Consider the following 23,606-nt stretch of genomic DNA (forward strand, 5'->3'; position numbering starts at 1 on the left):
CATTGTCTTTTCATGAGAAAGATGTTTGATAAAATCATTTGCGATACACTGGAACAAAGACAGTGATTCAGCCTCCGCTATCATCCGCATATGTGTCTCATAACACACTACATAAGCGTGCATTTCATTACGTCGAACAATCGTTTGTCGGATTGAATCTTTCTGTAGGGAAGGGTTTGTTACGGTAGAGCTGTGGGCCACCTCGTTCCTTGCTCAGTTCGTTTCTGTTCCACGTACGATGTTCAACCCCGTTATGGCGCACTGAAAAGAACCTAAACTATCCTTTCAAGTGAACGCGAACGCTTGACCTGCTAACTTAACCCTTTACAAAATGGCGGACGGCTCAGTGACCCGTAGAAACAGAGCTGGAAGAAAGAAAGACGGGGTATGAAGGTGAAACTGGATTGAAAGGATGAGAGGAGTGGAAAGCTGTTTCGGAGAGTTACGTTTCTAAAGTTATTGCAGATATGACTTTCATCAATATTTCATTATATTCACTCAAATATGATGAAAGTTACTTTTTATATAATTCATTAAAACATTGCGTTCCTCCATAAAAAAAGTAACTAATTATGTTACGTAATTACGGAAAGTGACTTATTGGCGGTTACCGTTTCAATCCGGGCAGGACTTGCATGTTTATTTTTAATATTATGGGTTCTAATGTAAAATATAATGTAAAAAAAGTAATGGTCCTCAGGAAATCAGTAAAACACACCTCAATAAATTGCATGAAGAACATTGAGATGATTAAGGATCCTCATTTTGAGGAAGGTTGAATCAGTTTTGTGCAGTGATGAGTAAATATATATTACAGTCTAGAACCACAGTAAGATCGTTTCTGATGATTTCTCTCAACATGGCAACATAATAAAAATAATAACCCTTATGAATTAAAAATTGTTACTTAAAAAACGATGCATTTCTTCAATAAATCTGACTATTCTGGTGTACCAGTTTTACACCTGAATTTAGTGGATTACTAAAACAGCTTGGGTTTCTTAAAACGATGTTTGATCATAATCAAACACACACGAGAAAAGAAAAGAAGTGAATTAGGGGCCTGCCTTCACCCTGAGCTTCTCTCTGAGTGACACTCATCAGCTGACCTCGTTCAGTGAAGCGCGCTGAACCAATCGGAGCCGATCACGGCTGAAGCGTCCGCCAACGAGCGTCCGCGGGAGGAGCGCCTCAAAGTCCGGCTGCCCGTCCTGAGCTCCGTCAGTGCGCCTCCGAGCTCCTGGATGGACCGCAGCAGCGTCTGAACCCGGGACACCTCGCCGAAGCGCTCATCATGACGGAGGAGCAGGATAAGTCCGGCGCGGAGCCGCCGTGCAGCCCCGCCGCCTCGTCCAGCTCCATGTCCCCCGAGGAGTCCGACTCGGACGCGCCGGCGTCCCCCGCGGCGCTCATGATCGCGAAGCTGGAGCGCGAGGACGAGCGCTTCCCGGCGTGCATCAGGGACGCGGTGTCCCAGGTGCTCAAGGGCTACGACTGGTCCCTGGTGCCCATGCCGGCGCGCGGCAGCGGCGCGATCAAGAGCAAGCCGCACGTCAAGAGACCCATGAACGCGTTCATGGTGTGGGCGCAAGCGGCGCGCAGGAAGCTGGCGGATCAGTACCCGCACCTGCACAACGCCGAGCTCAGCAAGACCCTCGGGAAGCTCTGGAGGTGAGAGTGTGTTACGCACAAGCTGCGTGGCGCGGAGAGGCAACGCTTTATAATAATGGCTATTACTATTGTTAACTTAAGCACATTTGTGCTTAAACTTTATTTAGATTGCACATCTAAGTGTTGAGTGATGTTATGTACTACATGCACTTGCTTTAGGGACACTTGCATGCAATTATGCATTATCGCTTAAAAATTTAAATGCATTTAAACGGTATTTTGAAATGTTCTTCTAAAATGAGCATTTTCTCAGGCTCATAAGGTCACGACCAGCTATTTTACTTTAACGCATAAAAAAAAGAAAGTGAAATGACTGAATCTACACGTATGAGGATGATAAAAAAGTCAACAGTCAAAATCTCTTCATTTCATGATGCAGTATTTTTTGGTCTAAAATGGGTTATATTTTGTCACGCCGGGTCTAATTCACTCGTACTAAATGCATGTAGTTCTCTGTTTCTTAACTATAACAAGAGTAGAAATGTTTTAACCGAATGCACCTCGCTCAACAGGCTGCTGACGGAGAGTGAAAAGAGGCCGTTCGTGGAGGAAGCCGAGAGACTGAGAGTTCAGCACAAGAAGGATCACCCGGATTACAAATACCAGCCGAGGCGCCGAAAGAGTGTGAAGCCCGGTCAGAGCGAGGCTGAGGCCGGCGCCGATCTCACCCAGCACATGTATAAAGCTGAACCGGGGATGGGTCGACTGGGGGCTCCGGCCGATCACACAGGTCTCTCACACACACACACACACACACACACACACACACACACACACACACACACACACACACACACACACACACACACCAGATAGTCATGCATCTACAGGAGTAGGCCTCGGCTGATGGCTAATCATGCATCATTTGTTGGGCTTCCTTTAAAATAAAGCGTTACCAAAAACTTCGCTACTATTTGTTAGAGCAGCTGTTTTTATTAGTTTGAAATGCTATGAATCTTCGAGAGTGATATTCGTCAATATTTATACTTTTGTAAAATAATCAGCATCTTTGAATAAAATACTTCAAATATTATATTTATTATATATTAAATATATATTTCAACATATTTTTGTGTCATATGTGACTCTGGACCACAAAACCCCTCACAGCCCAAAATACCTTTAAATAATAAAAATGATTTTTATTATCTATTTATATATTTTTTTGCCCAGATATTTAGCAAATTTCCTACCATAGATGTATTTAAACTTAATCTTTGATTGGTAATATGCATTACTTCATTCGGACAATATTTTGTCAATATTAACATTTTTTGAAATTGGATCTCAGTCGAATATCGTCGTACTCCAACAAACCATGCAGCAATGGAAGCTTGTTTATTCAGATTATGTATTCGGAAAAACTGACACTTTAGTGGGCAGATCTCTTCTCTGCAGTTCTTTTTTTTAATATCAGCTTCCTAGCTTTCCTATCAAATAAAGCTAGAAAGGCAAAAAATATCTACAAGTCTGATAAATATCTCAATCGATGACAGAAATTTACTATGATCCTCAGGCCAGCCTCATGGACCCCCGACACCCCCCACGACGCCCAAAACGGACCTCCATCACGGAGGAAAGCCAGACCCCAAGCACGAGGGCCGGCGCCTGCTCGACGGCACGCGACAGAACATCGACTTCAGCAACGTGGACATCTCGGAGCTGAGCACGGACGTCATCAGCAACATGGAGGCCTTCGACGTGCACGAGTTCGACCAGTACCTGCCCCCGAGCGGCCACGCTCCAGACGGGCAGAGCGGCGGCTCCTACGCTTCGCCCTACGGCGGCGGGGCCTCCTGGAGCCGCAAGGGCCCCGCGGCGTCCTCGCCGGCCGCCACCAGCGAAGCCGGTCAGCACAGGGCGCACATTAAAACGGAGCAGCTGAGCCCGGGTCACTACAGCGAGCACTCGGCCGGCACGGCGTCTACAGCGCCACGGGCCTCGGCCGGCTCCGCCTCCTTCGCCAGCTCTCAGTGTGACTATACAGACCTCCAGAGCTCGGGATACTACAGCCCGTACCCCGGCTACCCGTCCGGCCTCTACCAGTACCCCTACTTCCATTCCTCGCGGAGGCCATACGGGAGCAACATCCTCAACGGCCTGCCCATGCCGCCCTCACACAGTCCCTCGGCCAGCTGGGATCAGCCGGTTTACACCACGCTCTCCCGGCCGTGAGGCCCGGCGCGGCGTGCTACGTCCCGTACTATAATGAAGGACGATCGCCACGATTTCGCCAAGCAAGACGTTCCAGGATGGGGTTGGGATTCCACAATTGGATAATTAAAGCCGCAGGCCATAAGTTTTGGCGCCCCTGCGGTTAATAAACAGAACTGCGTGCATCTTGCGGAAGAACATTGTGGGCGGAGCTACTTCTTTCTGTTTATGTCTGAATACACAGGTACTGGGCTCCTCCGCTGCGGTACTTACCCAAACTGGTCTAAATAGCCCCAATATAAACACTTACATAGGTGTGCCGTAGTGATTCAGGAAAAGCCAAAAACACGTTTAGGAAAATGGATTTCAATTTTGTATATTTTTTTGAACACAAAAATCGAGAATCAGATATTTGTCGTAAAATGAACATTTCCATTCCACTTGTCAATTTCTGTGTGCACATCTTTTTTTTTTTTGTGGTCAAAATTTTTTTTTAATCATTCATTCAAGAGATTCGTTCAGAAACCCTGACGGATATCTTGAGTCTTTGAATCATTCCTTTCATAAATTCCATGAGGTTTTAATGTTTTCTCTTCAGAACTGTGAGAAAACTACAACCTTTACACTACAACATTTACAAAAAGTATCAATTTATCCATAATCGCTCTATTTTTGCATACAAACAGCTCTTAACCAAGTTCGATTCGGCTGATCATGGTATTCAGTAGCAATTTAAAATTTCGCAAAAATAATATCTTTGATATTTAAATGTCGGACTTCATTTTTTAAACCACATTGAATCAAACTGGGATCCGATAAGAATCAGAATTGGATTTGATCAAATTTAATCCATACCTAACCCTATTCATGCATCAACATCTTTTGTTGATCCTAACCTTAGCCCTAAACCTAACCCAAAAATCCAAAAGAAACTCTGGTTGTAAGGCTAAACCTGACATTTCCTGAAATGTATCCCTGAATTCTGATTGGTTGCTTGGAATGTTGTACAAGGACGTTGATCCAAGAACATTTTGCACCAATGGAAGGACGGCAGTCTCTGAAGGGGTTTGAGGCGACTAACCGAGCGATGAGTGATTCTGCTGATTTTTCGTCACATCAGAACATTGCCGGTTGGTGCTAAACGAAGTTAAGGAGCTAGCAGAAATCCTCTGTGAGGACTGCTGGACGCTCCAGGATCGGGACCAATGAACCTCTCCGGTTAACCCTCTTCTTTTTTTTTTTTTTACCTAAAACGTGTTCATTTTTACTTCACTGTTTCATATATATTTATGTTGTGTTGTCGTCTTGTAGCGTTCATTTGTGTTTTACAGTACTTACAAAAGCTGAAAGGGTGGAGGGCCGAAATGGTTTTGATAAACAGCCGTATCTTTTTGAAAGCATTCCTGAGGGGGGTATCCGTGAGTGACGTGTCAGATGCAGCAGAACCTGGTTTCGTGTCACCAACTAACTAAAGACATTCATCGTTCACTCATTGTTATTCTACGTGTGCATCGTTTTAGTGAGCGCTTTAACACGTCAAAGGCTCTTCGTTTGCAGTAAGCTCATTAATAATCGCATTTTTAACACCGTCAGTCATCGATACCACGTTTGTCGGCGTTGACTTAAATATGTTTCTTTAATTGTATAGCAATCCGTTGAACTTTTTAATTAGGCTACCTTTTAGGCTGTGAAGCTCAAACACAGTGTTTACTCCACATTGTTTTATTCTTGTGTATAATTTAAAAACGACTTGGCTGTGAATCTTCTCTTTTGTTAACAGGTTCGTTCTTACAATATGCTAACAGTAATTGCTGGCAATATTTGTGGAGGAAAAATAAATTTATTTGAAAAAGGGTTGTGTAAACTTTCACTAAGCTGCTACCGAGTCAAAATGATGAAAAAACAGATTCAGTTCATTCGAAACGTTTTAAGGTTTTCTGGAAATACAGAGCAAATATGTATACCAGAAGCTATTGAACGATTGTTATACTTTGTGGAATAATAAGTGTCTTGTTTGAAGCAGCTGCCAGTGTGACATTAGCAGCTGTTAGCGTCAAGACAGGCGGCCGTGATTTTATTCGACAAATGCTTCTGTCGTGTTCCTACCACGACTAATTGCAATATGTTTTTTCTAAGACATAAACAGTTTACCGTAACGACTTTGGAAAACGGAGGATGATAAACAACTCTACAAGCGCTTTAATTATTCCAGCGCCTGAATAGACACACGAGCGAGCTTGCTTTCTTCTCGTCTGTGAATGCAGCTCTAAATCGCCAACGTGCTACACGGAGCAAAAATGATAGCGGTTTTGCTTAGCGACGTGTTTGAGAGAATGACGTGTGTTCACCCGTAGTCATGCGTGAGAGCGCGTTTGTCAGGACAGAAACTCTCGAGGCGATCTTTACATGGGAAAAGCATGGAGAGACTGAGAGCGGAGGGCCGAGGTTGAATTCAAAGCGGGTCTGGCATTCATGCCAAGCAGTCCGGGAGGAAACACGGTGCCACCGCAAAGAACTGCTGAATTTTAATGATCTATTCTATTATGTGCTGGAGGGCTCTATTGTCTCTCTTTCTCCGGAAGTAAGAAAAGAATTAATTGGACAGAAAATGGAGGGGCAGGAAAACTGACAGTCATTAGGAGAGATGTGAATGGATGATTACACGCACACGGCTGGATTTCCCCCCCGTACTGTACGCTTTAACAGGAATACAGCCCGATGACCAGTGTGGCAATTAGGAAAACTTCAGCTCATAATCGTGACAACAGCGATGATAATAATAAAACTGATAATTAATGAGCAGATGGGATGTGGGTGGCTTTAGGAAGACTTGTTTTCTCTGTTAAACTCTCGTTTCCTCTTGCGTTGGCCAGATAGTTTGAGGAGGAACTCTTAAGAGAGAGCAGACGTGACTCAAGCGCATGAAATAAAGGCACTCGGGTCTCATTTCATGCATTTAGACTTCCTTTAGGAACCATTGATTACTAACAGTTTCTGCACAAGCGAGGGATCACAAACAACGTTCCGTAAAGCTTCTAGATGTTTCACATACAGCTAGTTACGAATGCTACACCCAAACAAAATTTTTAAGATCTTACATTTTTGATTGGTCTCCATAAGGTTTTATCAAAATGCCACTACTGGACCATGTGGCGTAAAAACAAACATTTACTCAAACTCCAGCCATAATCTCAATAATCCACACCACTCCAGTCCATCAGTTAATGATGAAACGTCTCGGTGCGTATGTATAACCTCGTTCCCTGAAGAGGAACGGAGACGCCACGTCGGATGACCGATTTAATTGGGATCTCGCCCGAGAGACCAATCTACTTCAGTGTATCTAAACAAGCCAATTGAAGATTGGCATGCGCTATCGCATCCAGCTGCCGCTGATCACAGCGGCGTGTATAAATAAGCAGCGGGTGCAGCGCATATTCAGGTTTTTCGCTGAGAGCCGAGCTAGTGACCCGGCCCCTTCAGCAGAGGTGCAGCACCGTGGCGGCGGGGCGTGGCGTCTCCGTTCCCTTCTTCAGGGGAGCGAGGTTACATCACGTAACCGAGGCGTTCCCTTTCAGTCGGTCACTCCGAGTCACGTCGGATGACCGGCGAATTGGATCCCTACCAAAGCGCCATGGGCGCTGCCTCTTCCAGTGTCCTGTGGGAGCCCACAAGCCCCTCAGTCTATCGGCGTAGGCCGGGCTCAACCACAAGAAGCCAGCTACTTTTGTAACACTACCCATTCGTAAGACTGGAACACTGGGAAAGCGTCCCACGTTCTAGTGAACAGGGGCGTCGGAAGTCCAGCCTTCCCGTAGGAGGTCTCGGAGCGAATACGCATATGGACAGTATTTCAGTTTGCATATGGAAAATTGGAGGTGATTGAACCCTCTTAGGCGGGCAGAAGGTCTGCCGGGAAACACGGGGCTCTAAGGCTATGCCGTGAAATACACACATAAAGTCCTCTTGGGGTACTTTACATGGCTCCCAGCCCTCACCGGTTCTCACGGATTCATCGAGAGGGCCTGGCGCCGGATGCTCCGCAACATCTGGCTGCCGAGGGGAATGGAGGAGCTCGACAGGGTCTACTGTATGGGCGCTCTGGAGGCGGTTAACAAGCCGACCCGAGCCGGGCCTCTCAGTGCTTCTACCAGTTTGAGGTGAGAACACAGGAGGATACCGGTTCCACCACGTAGGCTATAGAATCTAGCAGTCGTGTTGGGGTCGCCCAGCCCGCAGCTCTACAATCTGTCAGCGAGGTGCCACGAGCCACCGCCCAGGACGATGCAACACTTGCTGAGTGTGCCCGCAACCTGAAGGGGGGGCAGGGCATACCCTGTGCTTGGTATGCTAGGGTAATGGCGTCCACTATCCAGTGAGCCATCCTCTGCTTGGAGGCGGCACTCCCCTTCTGCCGGCCTCTGTGACAAGCGAGCTGGACTGAGGTCCTGAAGCTTTGTGTCGGTCAGCGTAGCATCGGAGTGCTCGGGACGGGACAAGCAACGTCAGGGCTGGGTCTGCCTCCTCCAGGGGCAGCGCTTGAAGGTTCACCACCTGGTCTCTGAAGGGGTAGTGGGAACCTTGGGCGCGTGGCCGGGCCGTGGCCTCAGTGGTACCTGGGAATCCGCGAGCCCAAACTGTAGGCGCAGATAAATCGACCGAAAAAGCCTGCAGGTCCCCTACCCTCTTGATGGAGGCCAATGCGAGCAGGAGCAATGTCTTCATAGATAAAAGAACTTTAGCACAACTGCTGGCAAGGGTTCAAGCGGAGCCTACTGCAGTGCTGTCAGCACTACAGACAGGTCCCAAGAGGGTACTGTTGGGAGCCGTGGAGGATTCAACCTCCTGGCTTCCCTCAGGAACCTGATAATCCGGCCATGCTTACCCACAGACCTCCCATCTATGGGGTCATGATTTGCAGCGATTGCAGCCACGTAGACTTTAAGGGTGGAGGAGACAGCCTTCGCTCCAACCCTTGCTGCAAGAAGATAAGCACGACTGATAGGGCAATTCGGGGGTCTTCACCTGAGAAGAACACCACTCGACGAACAGGCTCTACTTCAAGGCATAGGCCTGTCTCGTGGACTGGCACTCTAGCCGAAGAAATGGTGTCGACTACCTCTTGAGGTAGGTCACCTAGAAACCTCCGCATCCCATCCAGGGACCAGACATGGAGTTTCCAGAGGTCTGGGACGCGGGTGCCAAAGTGCCCCATCTCTGAGTCAGAAGATCCTTCCTCAGAGGATCGGACAAGGAGGGGCTGTCGCGAGGAGCACAAGTTCTGGGAACCAAGTCTTCACCAGTAGGGTGCTACTAGCAAGACCTGCTCCTAGTCCTCCTGACCTTGCACAGTGTCTGTGCAAGAAGGCTCACTGGGGAAATACATACTTGCAAAGGCCCGCAGCCAGCTGTGTGCCAGTGGGCAATGGGAAGTCTCTGGAGAGGCAAACAGGTCTACCTGAGTGGCTGGAAAGCGTTCCCAATCAGCTGAACCGCCGGGGATGGAGTCTCCATTCTCCGGGTAGTGCAACTTCGCGACAGCTCGTCGGCTGCCTGGTTGCACACTCCTGGAATGTGAATGGCGGCGACCTCAGAACTTCCGACTCCATAGGAGGAGGAGGTGGTGGAGCTAGTTGCGACATACGACGGGGCGTAGACCACCTTGTTGGTTGATGTACGCAGCGGTCAGTATGTTGTCTGTGCGGACTAGTACATGCTGGCCTCGAAGGCAGTTCTCGAGACTGCCTGGGGCGAGATGTACTGCCAGCAACTTTAGGCAGTTGATGTGCCATTGCAGTTGAGGCCCGTCAAACCCCTGACACTGCATGCCCGTTGTGCGTGGCCCCTCAGCCGGTGGTGGAGGCATCCGTGAAACCACAGCATACCTGGAGACCTTCTCCAGGGGCACTCCGGCCGAAGGGCGAGAGGTCTGACCACGGGGTGAAGGTTTGGCGGCAGGCGGTGTTATTTGAACCCGGTGAGTGCCACTTTGCCACGCCCACCTCGGGACTCGATCGTGTAGCCAATGTTGAAGCGGTCTCATATGGATTAGTCCCAGCGGCATCACTGTGGCGCGGCTGCCATATGCCCCAGGAGCCTCTGAAAATATTTCAGTGGGACCGCCATCCTGCTCTTGAACATATTGAAGCAGTTCAACACCGAATTGGCACGCTCCTCTGTGAGGTGTGCCATCTGATCGATCGAATCCAGCTCCATCCCAAGAAAGAGATCCTCTGCGTTGGGCAGAGTTTGCTCTTCTCCTGGTTGACCTGAAACCCCAACTGGCTGAGGTGCTGTAGCACCAGATCCTGTGTTCGCACAGCTGGGCCCGGGACTGAGCCAGTCATCCAGTTGGTTGAGAATGCGAGCGCCTTACTCTCTCAGTGGAGCAAAGGGCTGCTTCGCGACTTGCATGAAGGCAGCGTGGCGACAGGGAGAGCCGAAGGGTAGGACTTGTGCTGATATGCTCGACCTTGAGCGCCAACCTCAGGAATGGCCTGTGGCATGGAAGAATCGACACCGCGAAAGTCACGTGTCCTTCAGGTCGATCGCTGCAACCAATCCTGGGGACGGACGCACTGAATAGGCGTTTCTGTGTCAACATCCTGAGCAGGAGTGCTCGATTCAGGACTCACAGATCAAGATTGGTCATAACCCACCGCCTTTCTTGGGCACTATGAAGTATGGGCTGTAAGCCCGACCTCATATCGGCTGGAGGAAGCGGCTTTATCGTGCCTTCACTAGAAGGACAGCAATCTCCGCCCACAAGACAGGGGCACACGCATTGTTCACTGACATATAGCGGATCCCACTGAACTTGGGGGCGCGGATGAACTGAATCATATAGCCGAAGTCGGAAGGGTTCGCAGGAGCCACCGGGATAGCCTGGGAAGATTCAACCAGGCATCCAGGACCGAACTAGCGGCTCGGCGGAACCACCGCGTGTGCAGGCGATGGGGCAGCGAGGGGAGTGCAGGGACCCGGCTCGGGCGTCTCGTGGCGGTCGAGCGGGGTCTGAGTGTGTGCAACTCTTACCTGCATCCCGCAGAAGTGAGGCGGGTAGGCTGTTGGTTCGTCCTCCCAGTCTTCCCACTGCTGCATATTAGCCCAAGGAGGCGTGAGTGGCGCGGAACTGGCCCGCTCAACTCCTCGCTCTCCTGGGGACCCAGAGACAGAGAAACCGCCCTTGTCGAGGAGGTTTTAGGTAGCGGCAACATTCTCTGCCCGGCAGAGCAGCTCCCTCCATCCCGGATCTGAGGGCCTCTTGCACCTGCGCTTTCCTCCAGGTTTGGCAGGAGCCTGGACAGGCTGGGTGGCTGCCCTGCTGCCAGCTCCACGGTGCTGCCTAGATGGGGGCTGCTGCGTTGACTGCGCGGGAGCGGTGGCGGCAGCAGGGGCACCCTCGGCGACGAGCTGGCTGAGGTGGGCGTCGGCGGCTGGGTGAAGGCAGCAGCTGCACGCCGAGGCAGGATGTTTCTTACCTCAGTCTGCTTCTGGGCAGCGGAGAACTGCTGGGCAAAGTTCTCCACTGCGTCGCCGAAGTGGCGGTCTGGGACATGGGGGCATTCAAGGAAGCGTGTCTTGTCTACCTCGCGCATGTCGACCAGACACAGCCACAGATGGCGTTTCTGGACCACCGTAGTGGCCATCGCACAACCCAGAGACCGCGTTGTGACCTTGCCGTCGCTCGTGGCGCGAGGTCCATCGCGATACAGAGTTCTTTCAGAACTTCCAGGTCATGACCACCCCTGTGCAGATCCTTCAGTGCCTTGGCCTGATGAACCTGCAACAACGCCAAAGCGTGTACTGCAGGCGCAGCTTGTCCACAGGCCGCACAAGGCACTGCCGTTCAGAGCCGGCGAGTACCTGCAGGCCCGGGAGAGGAGCACAGGATCACCGCACTAAGCGGAAGCGGCATTGGGACACAGCTGCATCCCAACTGACCGCTCCACTGGGGCGATCACCGTAACTCCTGGCTGTGCCACTGTCAGGGTGGTGAAGGAGGAGGAGCCACTGGGGCAGTTTCTGGCAGTGAAAGGTGCTTTCCACATCCCAGTAAGCTCCTCATGCACTTCCGGGAAGAAAGGTACCAGGGTGGGGCCCTGAGAACCAGCGCAAGCCACCCTTAAATACCAATCGTCCAGCCTCGAGGGCCGGGAAGCAGTGGAGGTTTCACTTGATCGATCACCTCGGCGGCCTGGGCAAGCATAGCCACCATTTCTAGATCTGTATCCAGTACATTCAACGCCTGGTAGGCGCAGAGCAACCGGATCTTCACTTCCAGAAATGTCTGGCTCACCTTCCGATGCAGCGATTGACTTCTGATCATCAGGGAGCCCAAGAGGTACAGCTGATACCCCACGTGAGGTCCAGACTGCCCCTTTGCAGCTCCACTGGTTGCAGAGTTTAAGCTTTGTGTCACAACGAAATGGAGCCCACCTGTCTGCAGCCAGAATGAGAACCAAGTCGAGCAAACACAAGCTCCGCCTCCTTTTTCAAGGCGACAGAGCCCGCCCATCACTCCGAGATGACCATCTCCCGCGAGGAAATGATTCATCCACAACCGCCACCTCAGCGTGCTAAGCCCAGGCACACGAGGCAGCGATTGTGACCATCACCTAACACCAGGTAACAACCGCGTCCAGAAACCTGCGGGTGTGCGTAGTCTGAAGCAAGACCCACGCTGTCTTCCAAGGCAGCGTCGAGTTTGCCAGGCGTAGCGTCGTCTTAAAAAAGCGCACCCGCGAATGCTCTTTTAGTGCTGCGGCAACAGGGGATAGCCGTTTTGCACACAAACAGGGGTAGTGCAGCCTGATTGTGGCAATCCACTCGGCGCAGGAAAGCGACCTCCGCTGAAGCGCGCGTACTCCAACACTCGTAGATCGTCTTTGAGGCGGAACAGTCACGCTCGGCTCGAGGCGAAAAGCTGAATATGCGCTGCACCCGCTGCTTATTTATACACGCGGCGCTGTGATCAGCGGCAGCTGGATGCGATTAAGCGCATGCCAATCTTCAATTGGCTTGTTTAGATACACTCGAAGTAGATTGGTCTCTCGGCGAGATCCCAATTAAATCGGTCATCCGGCGTGACTCGGAGTGACCGACTGAAAGGAACTGTTACCTTAGGATATGGAAATATAGAAGTCCATAATCTATCCGTCTCCTCTGAATCAGGAGAGAAATATGCACAAACCAAGCGCCGTATACAAGCCAGAACAGTTCTGAACAAACATGTGGGTGGATTTTGTTGAGTGTGATGATTAATGAATTGAATATAAGACGTTACTTGGTAATTGTGGATGACTGTGATGTCTTTATCCATGGGTAAACAAGAAAAGGTCAAAGTCTTTCTATGAGATTTAAGCTTAGATCTACAAAAGCATCTACATAAAACATCTCTTCCATTATTAAAACAAAAACTGACTGTTTGTATGTGTTTGCACATTTCCCCACCCACAAGTACAGTAGTACCAGTAGGTTCAAGACAAACAGCTTTTAAATAATATAGAATTAAGTTTTTTGGGGATTTTTTTTTAAATGCAGAAAGCGGTAAGTTCAGGATAAGAAGATTGGAAATAAAGTTTATGCAGTAGAAAAACCATGAAGTCTATGGAGAGTATCTATAAAACATGAAAAATGTGTGTGTTGTTTTAGGAGGAGAAGCCTGGTGGATTTGTTGAGAGCTTGAGGATTCTGGGAACTCAGGACTGATTTGCAAGGGAAATGAAACCGACATGAATCAACTTTCTCTGGTGCCACTTTTTGGATTTCATAACAGAAAAATAAGTTAAAGTTTCACTAAACATCACTGTATTTGCAGCAAGATTTGGGCGATAACTAATACAGTCCTTAAAAAACGGCCCGCATCTTTAAGCTTAGCTCTTCTCAATACACCTTTCCTGATCACGACTGAAATTCAGTTACGCACATCATGAAAGCGAACTTAAATTCAGCTCGTGTTCATTTCTACGCAGTCCCAGCTAGATAAAGAACAGAAGATAAATCAGGAGGTGTGTTCAGGTATGCATCTATTGTTCAGACCTCCGTCAGCGTGTGGGACTATATTCACTGCCCCTGGAATGCTGTGCGTGGGAGGAACATTTGCTGAGAGTTTTCATATTCTCACAGGACGGAGGTGGAGAAACAAAGAGAGAGACCAGAAGTGAGAAAGTGAGAGATCTGAGAGAGAACGGGTTAGAAGTAAAAGCAGTCTCTCCCGTCGGTTTGGCACAAAAACACACAGGAAGCCTGAAGAATTTTATGTGTGAGCCTTTATCGTAACACAACAAGCATTATGGGGATTAAACACCATCTCTCGGCACCGCGAGCTAAAATGATGGGTAGATGTTTAAGTAGACTTAATTAAATTTGATGAAGGAATACCGAAGTGTCATCTCGTAAAGAAGCGAAAACAGGTTTGTTAGAAAACGATGCTTGTTACTTCAAACCTAGAACGTGCATCGTGAACGTTTAGCGTGAGCAGAAACATGCTATTATTGCTCCCGTATTCGTCTCAGTGACTAATGTTGCTGCAGGACCATCAGAAATTTGACATTTTGGAAATCGGTGATCTTTGCTCGTGGCTTGTTTTGAGCACCTGAAACTAAACTCAGTGAATAACATGCAAATTATATGCACACTGAGAACCCGGGTGTGAATGTCTGATAAAACGCTGGCAAATGTTTTGCTAGAAGACCACTAAAGATAACTGAGCTTTTGTGAGAGAGCAAACTAGAAAACTCTCTGAAGATCAGACGTCCTTCATCCCAAGCTGTCGTGAGTGTTTTCTGTCGTATGACTAGAAGGAACACCGTGAGGTGCTATCTACTGAACTCCCAACACCTGCATTGGCCGTGTGGAGAGTCCTTCAGGCCATTCGAGAGCATGTGCACGTGAGTATATTGTAATAACATTTAATTTAGCACAATCACATAGAGAGCAATCGGGACAGAAAAGTCTAACCTATGGTAACTGAAGTCAAGAAAATCTTTTTTATTATGTGTTATTGTAAGATGGAACACAATAGCAGTAAAAACAGGATGATTTCTTGTTCATGTAAGTGTGAGTGTGACTGTCACTCATCACGACGTCTCACAGGAAGTGATCTCGGCAGGAAGGGCAACCTCTTCCAGTGGCCTTCTGCCACCCTCCTGATTTATTTCCACTCCCAAGTGCTTATTGGCCAATCTTGAACAAAATGACATGGGAACATTCTACCATTACAAGGAAATATAAATATCAACATAAAATTAGTTTCATGGAACTGTCATTTCTGGTACTACTTTCTATTACTTCCACTTGACTCTGAAAGCTTAGGTCGTAATTTGGATATATTTTTTGCGATGGAAAAAGAGTTTTATAGACGCTATTATCAAACTCACGACGTTTCTAATAACTGAAAAAGAGTTTACAAATGCTTTCAATTCAGTTTGAGTTGAAACTAAAATCGAGCATAATTAAGTTCTTCCCATCAATCAGTTTCTTTCACTTCACTTCACTTTCATGAGGATCAAATTGAAACGGATGAAGCGAACTTTTAAAAAGACCCACGTTCAGCATCACCTACACCCCTGAACTTGTCTTTGGACCAATGGGTCATTAAATAAATGATCATTTAGATGACCTCTTGGTTAACTCAGAGTTGGTCAGACTAGTTCTTGAGTTACACAACTTGTCCCAGCTGTCAGATGTTCAAACAGATGCACAAACTTTCACTGTTAAGAAGTGTTGTTGAGTTGCTGTTGCACACACACACACACACACACACACACACACACACACACAAACACAAGGTTCACAGCCATTCATCCTGGGTGTATCTTCTACTTAACGGACAGCGTTTAGTCACGCGTCTATGTTTGTTCCATGGTCCGACAACAGAAAAATGAGAACGGTTCTTCACGTTCGAAACGCTAACAAAGATAAAGGGTAGATGAACGCAAACGAACGGACGAGCAGCGTTTCAGGCAGGCAGCGCCGGCAACAGTTAGCGCACGACTTGCAGCTGTAAGCGCGGGAAACAGCTGCAGCCCAGCTAGAACCAATCTCAGCTGTTGGGGGCTTTAGGGGCTAAGCAGGGGCACGAGGAAGAGATGTGGAAAAATGCTCGACATATGGATGAATTCGGGAAAGTGTTGAAGCGCGTCTCTTTCAGCTGTCAGCAGACTATCTCTACGGCCTGTCGAAGCCCTCTCCGCCGCTGCTAGGTTCACGTGTTATTGTCATTCTGCCCATTATAAACTTTCCCAGTCGTTGCGCAGCATCTCCACGTGTGACACGATACGAGGTTGATATCTGTAGAAAGAAACGCCTCACGTTTGTTCATGTCTGCCGTGTATTTCAACGCAGCTCACGGTGAACACCCTTGTACTGTGCTTCAACCGTTTGATTATTTTAGGCTCAAGTGTGTAAGGATTCGAGAGAAGACAGCGCCATCTGTGGTTCAGAATCGATTCCAGAGGAATCACGAATCATTCGGAAAAGCTCAGAATGGATTTATTGATTTATCCCGGCCCTAGTAATGACAGTCTTCATCATTTCATGTGAACAGACGCAAGGCGTCCTTATTTTTACGCCTGCCAGAGGGCGCATAACTTTAAAATGTACAAACAGGTCGTAATAAGGTGCTTGCACAAGCAACCTATAGAGTCGCTGTTTGGTGGAGAAACTAGAAGCCATTATAAATATTCAAACAAAATGCCTGAATAAATTGTAATAATAACTACTGTGGTTGTAGTTTTGTTCATGTCAAGCATGTCTTAAAATAATCTACAACGTTCAGAATTTATGATTTATATTGGTTATTTTTGTACATTTACAACTTTTAATGAACGCAATGTTAAATACTGGTTTGTAAGAGTTTGTGATTCAGACGCTTCGAATCACTGAATCGTTTTGATTCAACCGATTCATCTGTTCTGTTAGTTGTGCTGATGCGCTTTTCTCGACTGTTAGAGCACTAACACATTAAATAATAATACATTTCACATCACCCATTAAAAGCTCTACGATTGGTCCAACTGGTTGTATCGATTAAATGGCTAAAACCACAAACCTTTCTTTACTTGAATCGCGGCGCGGATTTATGACGTCACATCACTCGGACAAAATAAAAGTCCTACGCATCAAAAAATCATATGTGGTATAGTATACATTAAAATATGTTGTCCAGTGATGTTCTTAAAATAAGTACAATTAAATCATCCCCCTGAAAGGTAAAACAACCATAAGTGCAGAAACCATTTAGGATACTATTAGTTTATTACTAATTATAAAATACTTGTCAACGAAATGAAACCTTTATTAGGGACAAAGACAAAAACATTCAACAATCACCAAGTATCAATATTATATTTTATTGAGTGCAGCATTAATGATTCATTGACTTATCAATATTCTCTGAAGTTGAAATGTATTATATTTCAGTATTTATTTTAAATGATGTTTGGATGCCCTCCTCTGGTGAACTGCTGAAAGAAAATAGATTACATTCGATTATTTTGCACTGATTCAACAGTTTAAATAACTGATTGTTCTGTGCAGCAACAAAAACACAAATACTTCTGTTTTACTGGAAAAAAGTGCTCAAACTGCTTTAGTGTAAGAAAACTAAAACAAAACAACAATTTATATATTTATAGAGAGAGAGAAAGAGAGAGAGAGTTGACATTGGAATGTAATAAATATGTCTTAAAGGGACAGTTTATCCCAAAATGAGAGTTTGACATTTATCTTGTTTAACTTGATCGATGAAACAAAAAGCCATGCACAAAAACCCCAAAACATTGGTCTCACAGAAGCGTCTCGTAGGGCGTAGGTCTGTAGGACGACCTGTAAGAGACTATTTCAGAAAAACACATTCAGATACGTTTCTACTCGTCTACAGTTCTCTGTCGTGTTCGTAAAGTCGTTACTTTGTCTCTGAATAGAGAGAATACCCCTACTGTGCATCTTTAAGGCTCCTCGTACTGTTTTGGGAGTGTCTCCTACAGCAGGATTACTTGCATTCAAGGTGAAAAAACGCTTTTGCTTCCTCAAAATACATGTTCAACGTCCCCCCGTTTTCCATCGATGCTCAGACTACTGGTTCAAAGCAGTTCTGCCCCGTCCTCTGCTCTGACTGGTCAGATGTCGGTCTCCCACGTACAGCAGTCGTCAGTAAAGTGTATAAAAGTCGATACAGCAGTCACACTTTAACGACAGAACCTGAAGGCAGGCGCGTGGCCTGGTTTCGTGATGGAGCCGTGTCTCTCAGAGGAGACTCAGGAGTGCGGGCCGCTCTCGGCGTGCAGCTCGCTCTGGCGGTGCGTGTCCGTCTGTAAGTGATGTCTCAAGCCCGAGTGATACATGAAGCTCTTGTGGCAGCGCACGCAGGCGTAAGGCCTCTCTCCGCTGTGAGCTCGGACGTGAATCTTCAGGTTCCCTTTGTAGGGGAAGCTCTTTCCGCACTGAGGGCAGACGAAGGGCTTCTCTCCGGAGTGGATCCCCACGTGGCGCTCAAGGCTCGCCCGGCTGGCGCAGCTCCTCCGCAGAGCTCGCGCATGAAGGGGCTGTCCCTGGCGTGAGTCGTCCACGTGACTCTTGAGGCTTTCGGCTGTCCTGGAAGCTTCTCCTGCACGGTGACACGAAGCCCCTGTCTCGCCCGCGCCGAGGTTCTCCTTCAGCCTGACCGTGTGATCCTGCGTGGACGTTGAGGTTTTCTTGTGCGTGAATCTCTTTCCGCACTGGCGCACGCGAAGGGCTTTTCTCGGTGTGGGTCCTCATGTGCGTCTTGAGGTTCCCTTTCTGGGAGAAGCTCTTGCCGCACTGCTTGCAGGAGTGAGGGCACTGTCTAGTGTGCACCGTCATGTGGGTCGTGAGGTGCTTCTTCTGCGTGAAGCTCTTGCCGCACTCAGAGCAGGTGAAGGGTCTCTCTCCGGTGTGGACCCTCGTGTGGTTGTCCAGTTTGGTCTTATCGGAGAAGCTCTTCCCGCACTGCTGGCAGGCCAGCGACTTGGCTCTGGAGTGGACTTTCAGGTGTCTGTTGAGGGTCTTTTTGTGACCGAAGCTTCTTCCGCACTGCTGGCAGGCGAAAGGTCTCGCTCGGTCTCCACTTTCCACGTGGTCTTCGATGTTACGCCCGTATGTTCAGTCTTGGAGATGCTGAGATCCTTTCCTCCAGTCGCGAACCGTGGTTTATAATATTCGTGTTCTTCATCCACATGACCGAGATCCTGACTCTCCTCTTTCAGCGGCACCAGGTCTAAAGAGAAATATGAAATGTAATCAATTCACAAAGTTGCTGGAACCTGTAATCCCAGGGAGACTTCTTTGGCTCTCGACACAGATCTCACAGGAGCAAGCACATGTCCCCTGAGATTTAACCAGAAGGACGGGTTAAACAGCTGAACAGTGAAAAGGTGTCTCAGTGGACCTCCCAGGGACCAGAATTAGGAGTGTTTTTTAAGACAGAGTCGTTTAAGAGAGAGAACATTTGTAGTTACTTCCAGATTTTCCAGGGGAAACTGTAATGTTTGATCATTTTTATGTAAGAAATAAATCGCATTGGAGCACCGATTATTGACATCAATTATAGTTTTTAGAAATAAAGCGGTCAACAATTGGTTAAAAAAAAAGAGAATAGCAATAAATGCCTGACTATATAAAAGCCAAGTCCAAAAAGTGCCATTGTATTGAATACAAGCTAAACTTACCGTAAATGTTAAGGCACGTCAAACAACGATTTAAACTCTCAGTTGATGATAGCGTGGAAGATACTGAACTAACTGAAAAGACTGGATATTTATTTTCACTGATTTCAGTTCTTTCTCTTTCTTATAAGTTTGTATATAGCTGTTTTTCATAGTTTTCAATCCAGAAGTAAAACTGTGTTTGAATGTTGAACTAAACTGTTTTCTGATTGAATAGGCCGCATGTCATCATTTCTTTAGAGCTGGACGTGTTAATAAGGATCAATAAGATTAATAAGAATAAAAGCCAACCTGTTTGTTCCTCGCCGTCTTCTTGTTTCAGACTGAACACTTCTTGATCTTGGCGTCTCCAATCTCCACGTCTTCACTCTCCTCCTTGATGAACGCCATCTTTATACCTGTGTGTGTCAGGAGGATCTCCAGCAGTCATTCAAGATAAGAGAGAAACATTCAAGCCCCAATCAGCTCCCTAGTTCAGTAGTCAGCACACTGATAAGTGCTAGTTCATAACCTAGCACAGACAAGCTAATAAACTATTACAAAATAACATGTATTAGGAGTGCAGGGCACTGCTGGTTTGAGACAGGTTTATGAGAGTAACACGTTTATATTTCCGTTGTGTTTACATCGTGTGTGTTCAAGCTTCGAATCACTGAATCAACTGAATCAATTGACTCAAATGAAAGCTCCGTTTCTCCATCCCCAGCCCCTGTGTGCATACCGCCCTATCTGCCCAAAAAGACTCCTATCACACATCATTTCGGGTGGATCGTGCTCATCTCTTAGTGTTTACAGCTGATTCACGACACATGAAGCGAGTCGCACTCTTCTCTCACAGATGTGTGGATGCGTTTTAATCACACAACCCAGCGCTCGTAAACGTTAGATCACTGCAGTATTGATCAATAATTTATTTTACATCACTTGTTAAAAACTACAAACTCGGGTGGCGGTTTTAAAAACACTTTAAACGTCTAAAAACAAACCTTTCTTTCGGTCGCCTCGCAGCACCATGCGGCGGCTTTATGACGTGTCAGCAGAAGAAAATAAAAGTCCTTACAATAGCGCAAAAAAAGTCCTGAAAATCACTGCCAATAAAAGTGTGAGATTCTGTCTGAAAGGGAAAGCTATCATGAGTGCAGAGAGCATTTACAGAAAAATGTAGCGGATTTCTAAATATAAAATGTTTGTCATCCAAACGAAACCTTTATTAGAGACCCAGTGAAAAACAATGATTCAGATTTCAATGATTTCAATGATTCAGAGTCGACTCTTTCTTTTGAGAAATAATAGAGACAGAGCACATTTATTGGTACTTAGCATAGCTATTGTAGTTTTCCGTCGATCCACTTTGCTGCAAAGTTCAGCTCTAACTCTAATCAAACACACGTGAAGACACTAATTAAAGAAACACTCCACTTTTTCTGGAAATAGGCTCATTCTCCAACTCCCCCAGAGTTAGTAAGCTGAGTTTTGACAGTTTTTGAATCTATTTAGCTGATCTCTGGGTCTGTTGATAGCACTTTTAGCATAGCTTAGCATAGATCATTGAATCCAATTAGACCAGTAGCATTGTGTTCAAAAATGACTAAAGAGTTGTGATATTTTTCATATTTAAAACATGTCTTTGTTTGAGTCTTTACCATGGTAAATGTGGATCATGTGATATCAATTAAGGCTTGTACAGTAAGTTTGGCCCAGTAGGCTCTGGCTCTGATAGCAAAAAAATTAACCTTAATGTTTTTTCCACAGAATATTTTACCAACTCTCGATATCAACCAGTCAACTTACAAAATGTAACTACAAAGTGATTTAAGCTACTTTTTCTCGATTAATCCTCTAATTTAAGAATTCAAAAGAGCTGAACAGGAATTCTTTTTTAAAATTGTTACATGATGTAGTTAAGCATGTGTTTTGTTTCACTGACTAAAACAGATCCAAACATAGATCACAGATTACTGAATGATTTGGAGGAGGTTTAGACCCACTCATTAAGTGTCTCACTGCCTCCTACTGTCTAAAAAAATGGCCTTTATAAAAGTAAATGCCATCCTGAGGTTAATATCAAAAGTATGCAGATAAATGTAAAAGCTAATCGATCAGATATTGCTTCAGAATTATTTATACATATGAAAAATAGGGTTTTGTCTCAAAGAGGTTCATATAGGTGACATTAAAAGGTCTTAAATTTAACTGATTAAGCTTGAATTTGAGGGTATCGGACCCTGAATTAAGGTGTGGGAATCCGAATTAAATACAAGAGCAAGCGTTCAACATCTGTGTGACGCCTCTAGAGAGAAGAACCAGGAGAAGAACCAAGAGAGGAACCAGGAGAAGAAACAGGAGAAGAACCAAGAGAGGAAACAGGAGAAGAACCAGGAGAGGAAACAGGAGAAGAAACAGGAGAGGAACAGGAGAAAAACCAGGAGATGAACCAGGAGAAGAAACAGGAGAGGAACCAGGAGAGGAAACAGGAGAAGAAACAGGAGAGGAACAGGAGAAAAACCAGGAGATGAACCAGAAGAAGAAACAGGAGAGGAACCAGGAGAGGAACCAGGAGAAGAACCAGGAGAGGAAACAGGAGAAGAAACAGGAGAGGAACAGGAGAAAAACCAGGAGATGAACCAGGAGAAGAAACAGGAGAGGGAACCAGGAGAGGAAACAGGAGAAGAAACAGGAGAGGAACAGGAGAAAAACCAGGAGATGAACCAGAAGAAGAAACAGGAGAGGAACCAGGAGAGGAACCAGGAGAAGAAACAGGAGAGGAACAGGAGAAAAACCAGGAGATGAAACCAGAAGAAGAAACAGGAGAGGAACCAGGAGAGGAACCAGGAGAAGAACCAGGAGAGGAACAGGAGAAAAACCAGGAGATGAACCAGAAGAAGAAACAGGAGAGGAACCAGGAGAGGAACCAGGAGAAAAACCAGGAGAGGAAACAGGAGAAGAAACAGGAGAGGGAACAGGAGAAAAACCAGGAGATGAACCAGGAGAAGAAACAGGAGAAGAAACAGGAGAGGAACAGGAGAAGAAACAGGAGAGGAACAGGAGAAAAACCAGGAGATGAACCAGAGAGGAAACAGGAGAAGAAACAGAGAGGAACAGGAGAAAAACCAGGAGATGAACCAGGAGAAGAAACAGGGAGAGGAACCAGGAGAGAAACAGGAGAAGAAACAGGGAGAGGAACAGGAGAAAAACCAGGAGATGAACCAGAAGAAGAAACAGGAGAGGAACCAGGAGAGGAACCAGGAGAAGAAACAGGAGAGGAACAGGAGAAAAACCAGGAGATGAACCAGAAGAAGAAACAGGAGAGGAACCAGGAGAGGAACCAGGAGAAGAGAACCAGGAGAGGAACAGGAGAAAAACCAGGAGATGAACCAGAAGAAGAAACAGGAGAGGAACCAGAGAGGAACCAGGAGAAAAACCAGGAGAGGAAACAGGAGAAGAAACAGGAGAGGAACAGGAGAAAACCAGAGATGAACCAGGAGAAGAAACAGGAGAAGAAACAGGAGAGGAACAGGAGAAGAAACAGGAGAGGAACAGGAGAAAAACCAGGAGATGAACCAGGAGAGAAACAGGAGAAGAAACAGGAGAGGAACAGGAGAAAAACCAGGAGATGAACCAGAAGAAGAAACAGGAGAGGAACCAGGATAGGAACCAGAGAAGAACCAAGGAGCTGCTCACGATGTAAGCGATGGCCTACTGTAGAATAAACAACACAGCAGCTGCTTCACTTAGTAGACCATGAATACGTGTCGGAAATGTTTGTATGTACATAGAGTGAAAGCCATACGTTTCAGGCACAATATTTCTGTATTTTTGATAAAATAAATGCAGCCTTGATGATCATGAGAGACAATCCTGAAAATCTCACTGATTCCAATCTGCTGACCATATATACAGCGGTGGCTAAATTATTAGTTCTAGTATTTACAGAAGCTACTTTCTCTATTTTGCTGCAGTGTGTCAGTAGGAAATATCACTTTACATTTTCTAACATTCATTTTGCCATTAATTGTAATAAAGCAGTGAGTTATTTGTCTAACAGAGATCTGTCTGGAATGACATGAAGAAACAGAACAAACCAAGACCTCA

General features: G+C 46.5%; 2 protein-coding genes across 2 annotated transcripts; one reads left to right on the forward strand and one right to left on the reverse strand.

The window, feature by feature from the left end:
• Positions 1 to 1,111: 1,111 nt before the first annotated feature.
• Positions 1,112 to 4,323, forward strand: LOC122331548 (transcription factor Sox-8-like). Its single transcript, XM_043229060.1, has 3 exons — positions 1,112 to 1,671; positions 2,184 to 2,401; positions 3,188 to 4,323. The coding sequence occupies exons 1-3, from the start codon at positions 1,295 to 1,297 to the stop codon at positions 3,844 to 3,846; spliced, it is 1,254 nt and encodes a 417-aa protein (XP_043084995.1). The 5' UTR covers positions 1,112 to 1,294; the 3' UTR covers positions 3,847 to 4,323.
• A 13,763-nt stretch (positions 4,324 to 18,086) lies between these two features.
• Positions 18,087 to 18,942, reverse strand: LOC122331658 (gastrula zinc finger protein XlCGF7.1-like; the record flags this gene model as incomplete). The annotated part of the gene is made up of 2 exons (XM_043229164.1): positions 18,087 to 18,503; positions 18,550 to 18,942. Coding segments are annotated over 2 exons (810 nt in total), but the record flags the coding sequence as incomplete, so codon positions are not given.
• Between the last annotated feature and the right edge of the window lie 4,664 nt (positions 18,943 to 23,606).

Source organism: Puntigrus tetrazona, unplaced genomic scaffold (assembly GCF_018831695.1).
Source record: "Puntigrus tetrazona isolate hp1 unplaced genomic scaffold, ASM1883169v1 S000000001, whole genome shotgun sequence".
Taxonomy (NCBI): domain Eukaryota; kingdom Metazoa; phylum Chordata; class Actinopteri; order Cypriniformes; family Cyprinidae; genus Puntigrus; species Puntigrus tetrazona.

Bases quoted from the DNA above. Each gene is read 5' to 3' on its own strand.
- LOC122331548 (XM_043229060.1), top strand. From the start codon at position 1,295: ATGACGGAGGAGCAGGATAAGTCCGGCGCGGAGCCGCCGTGCAGCCCC. The intron at 1,672-2,183 runs GTGAGAGTGTGT...CTCGCTCAACAG, and splicing joins ACCCTCGGGAAGCTCTGGAG to GCTGCTGACGGAGAGTGAAA. The intron at 2,402-3,187 runs GTCTCTCACACA...TATGATCCTCAG, and splicing joins GGCTCCGGCCGATCACACAG to GCCAGCCTCATGGACCCCCG.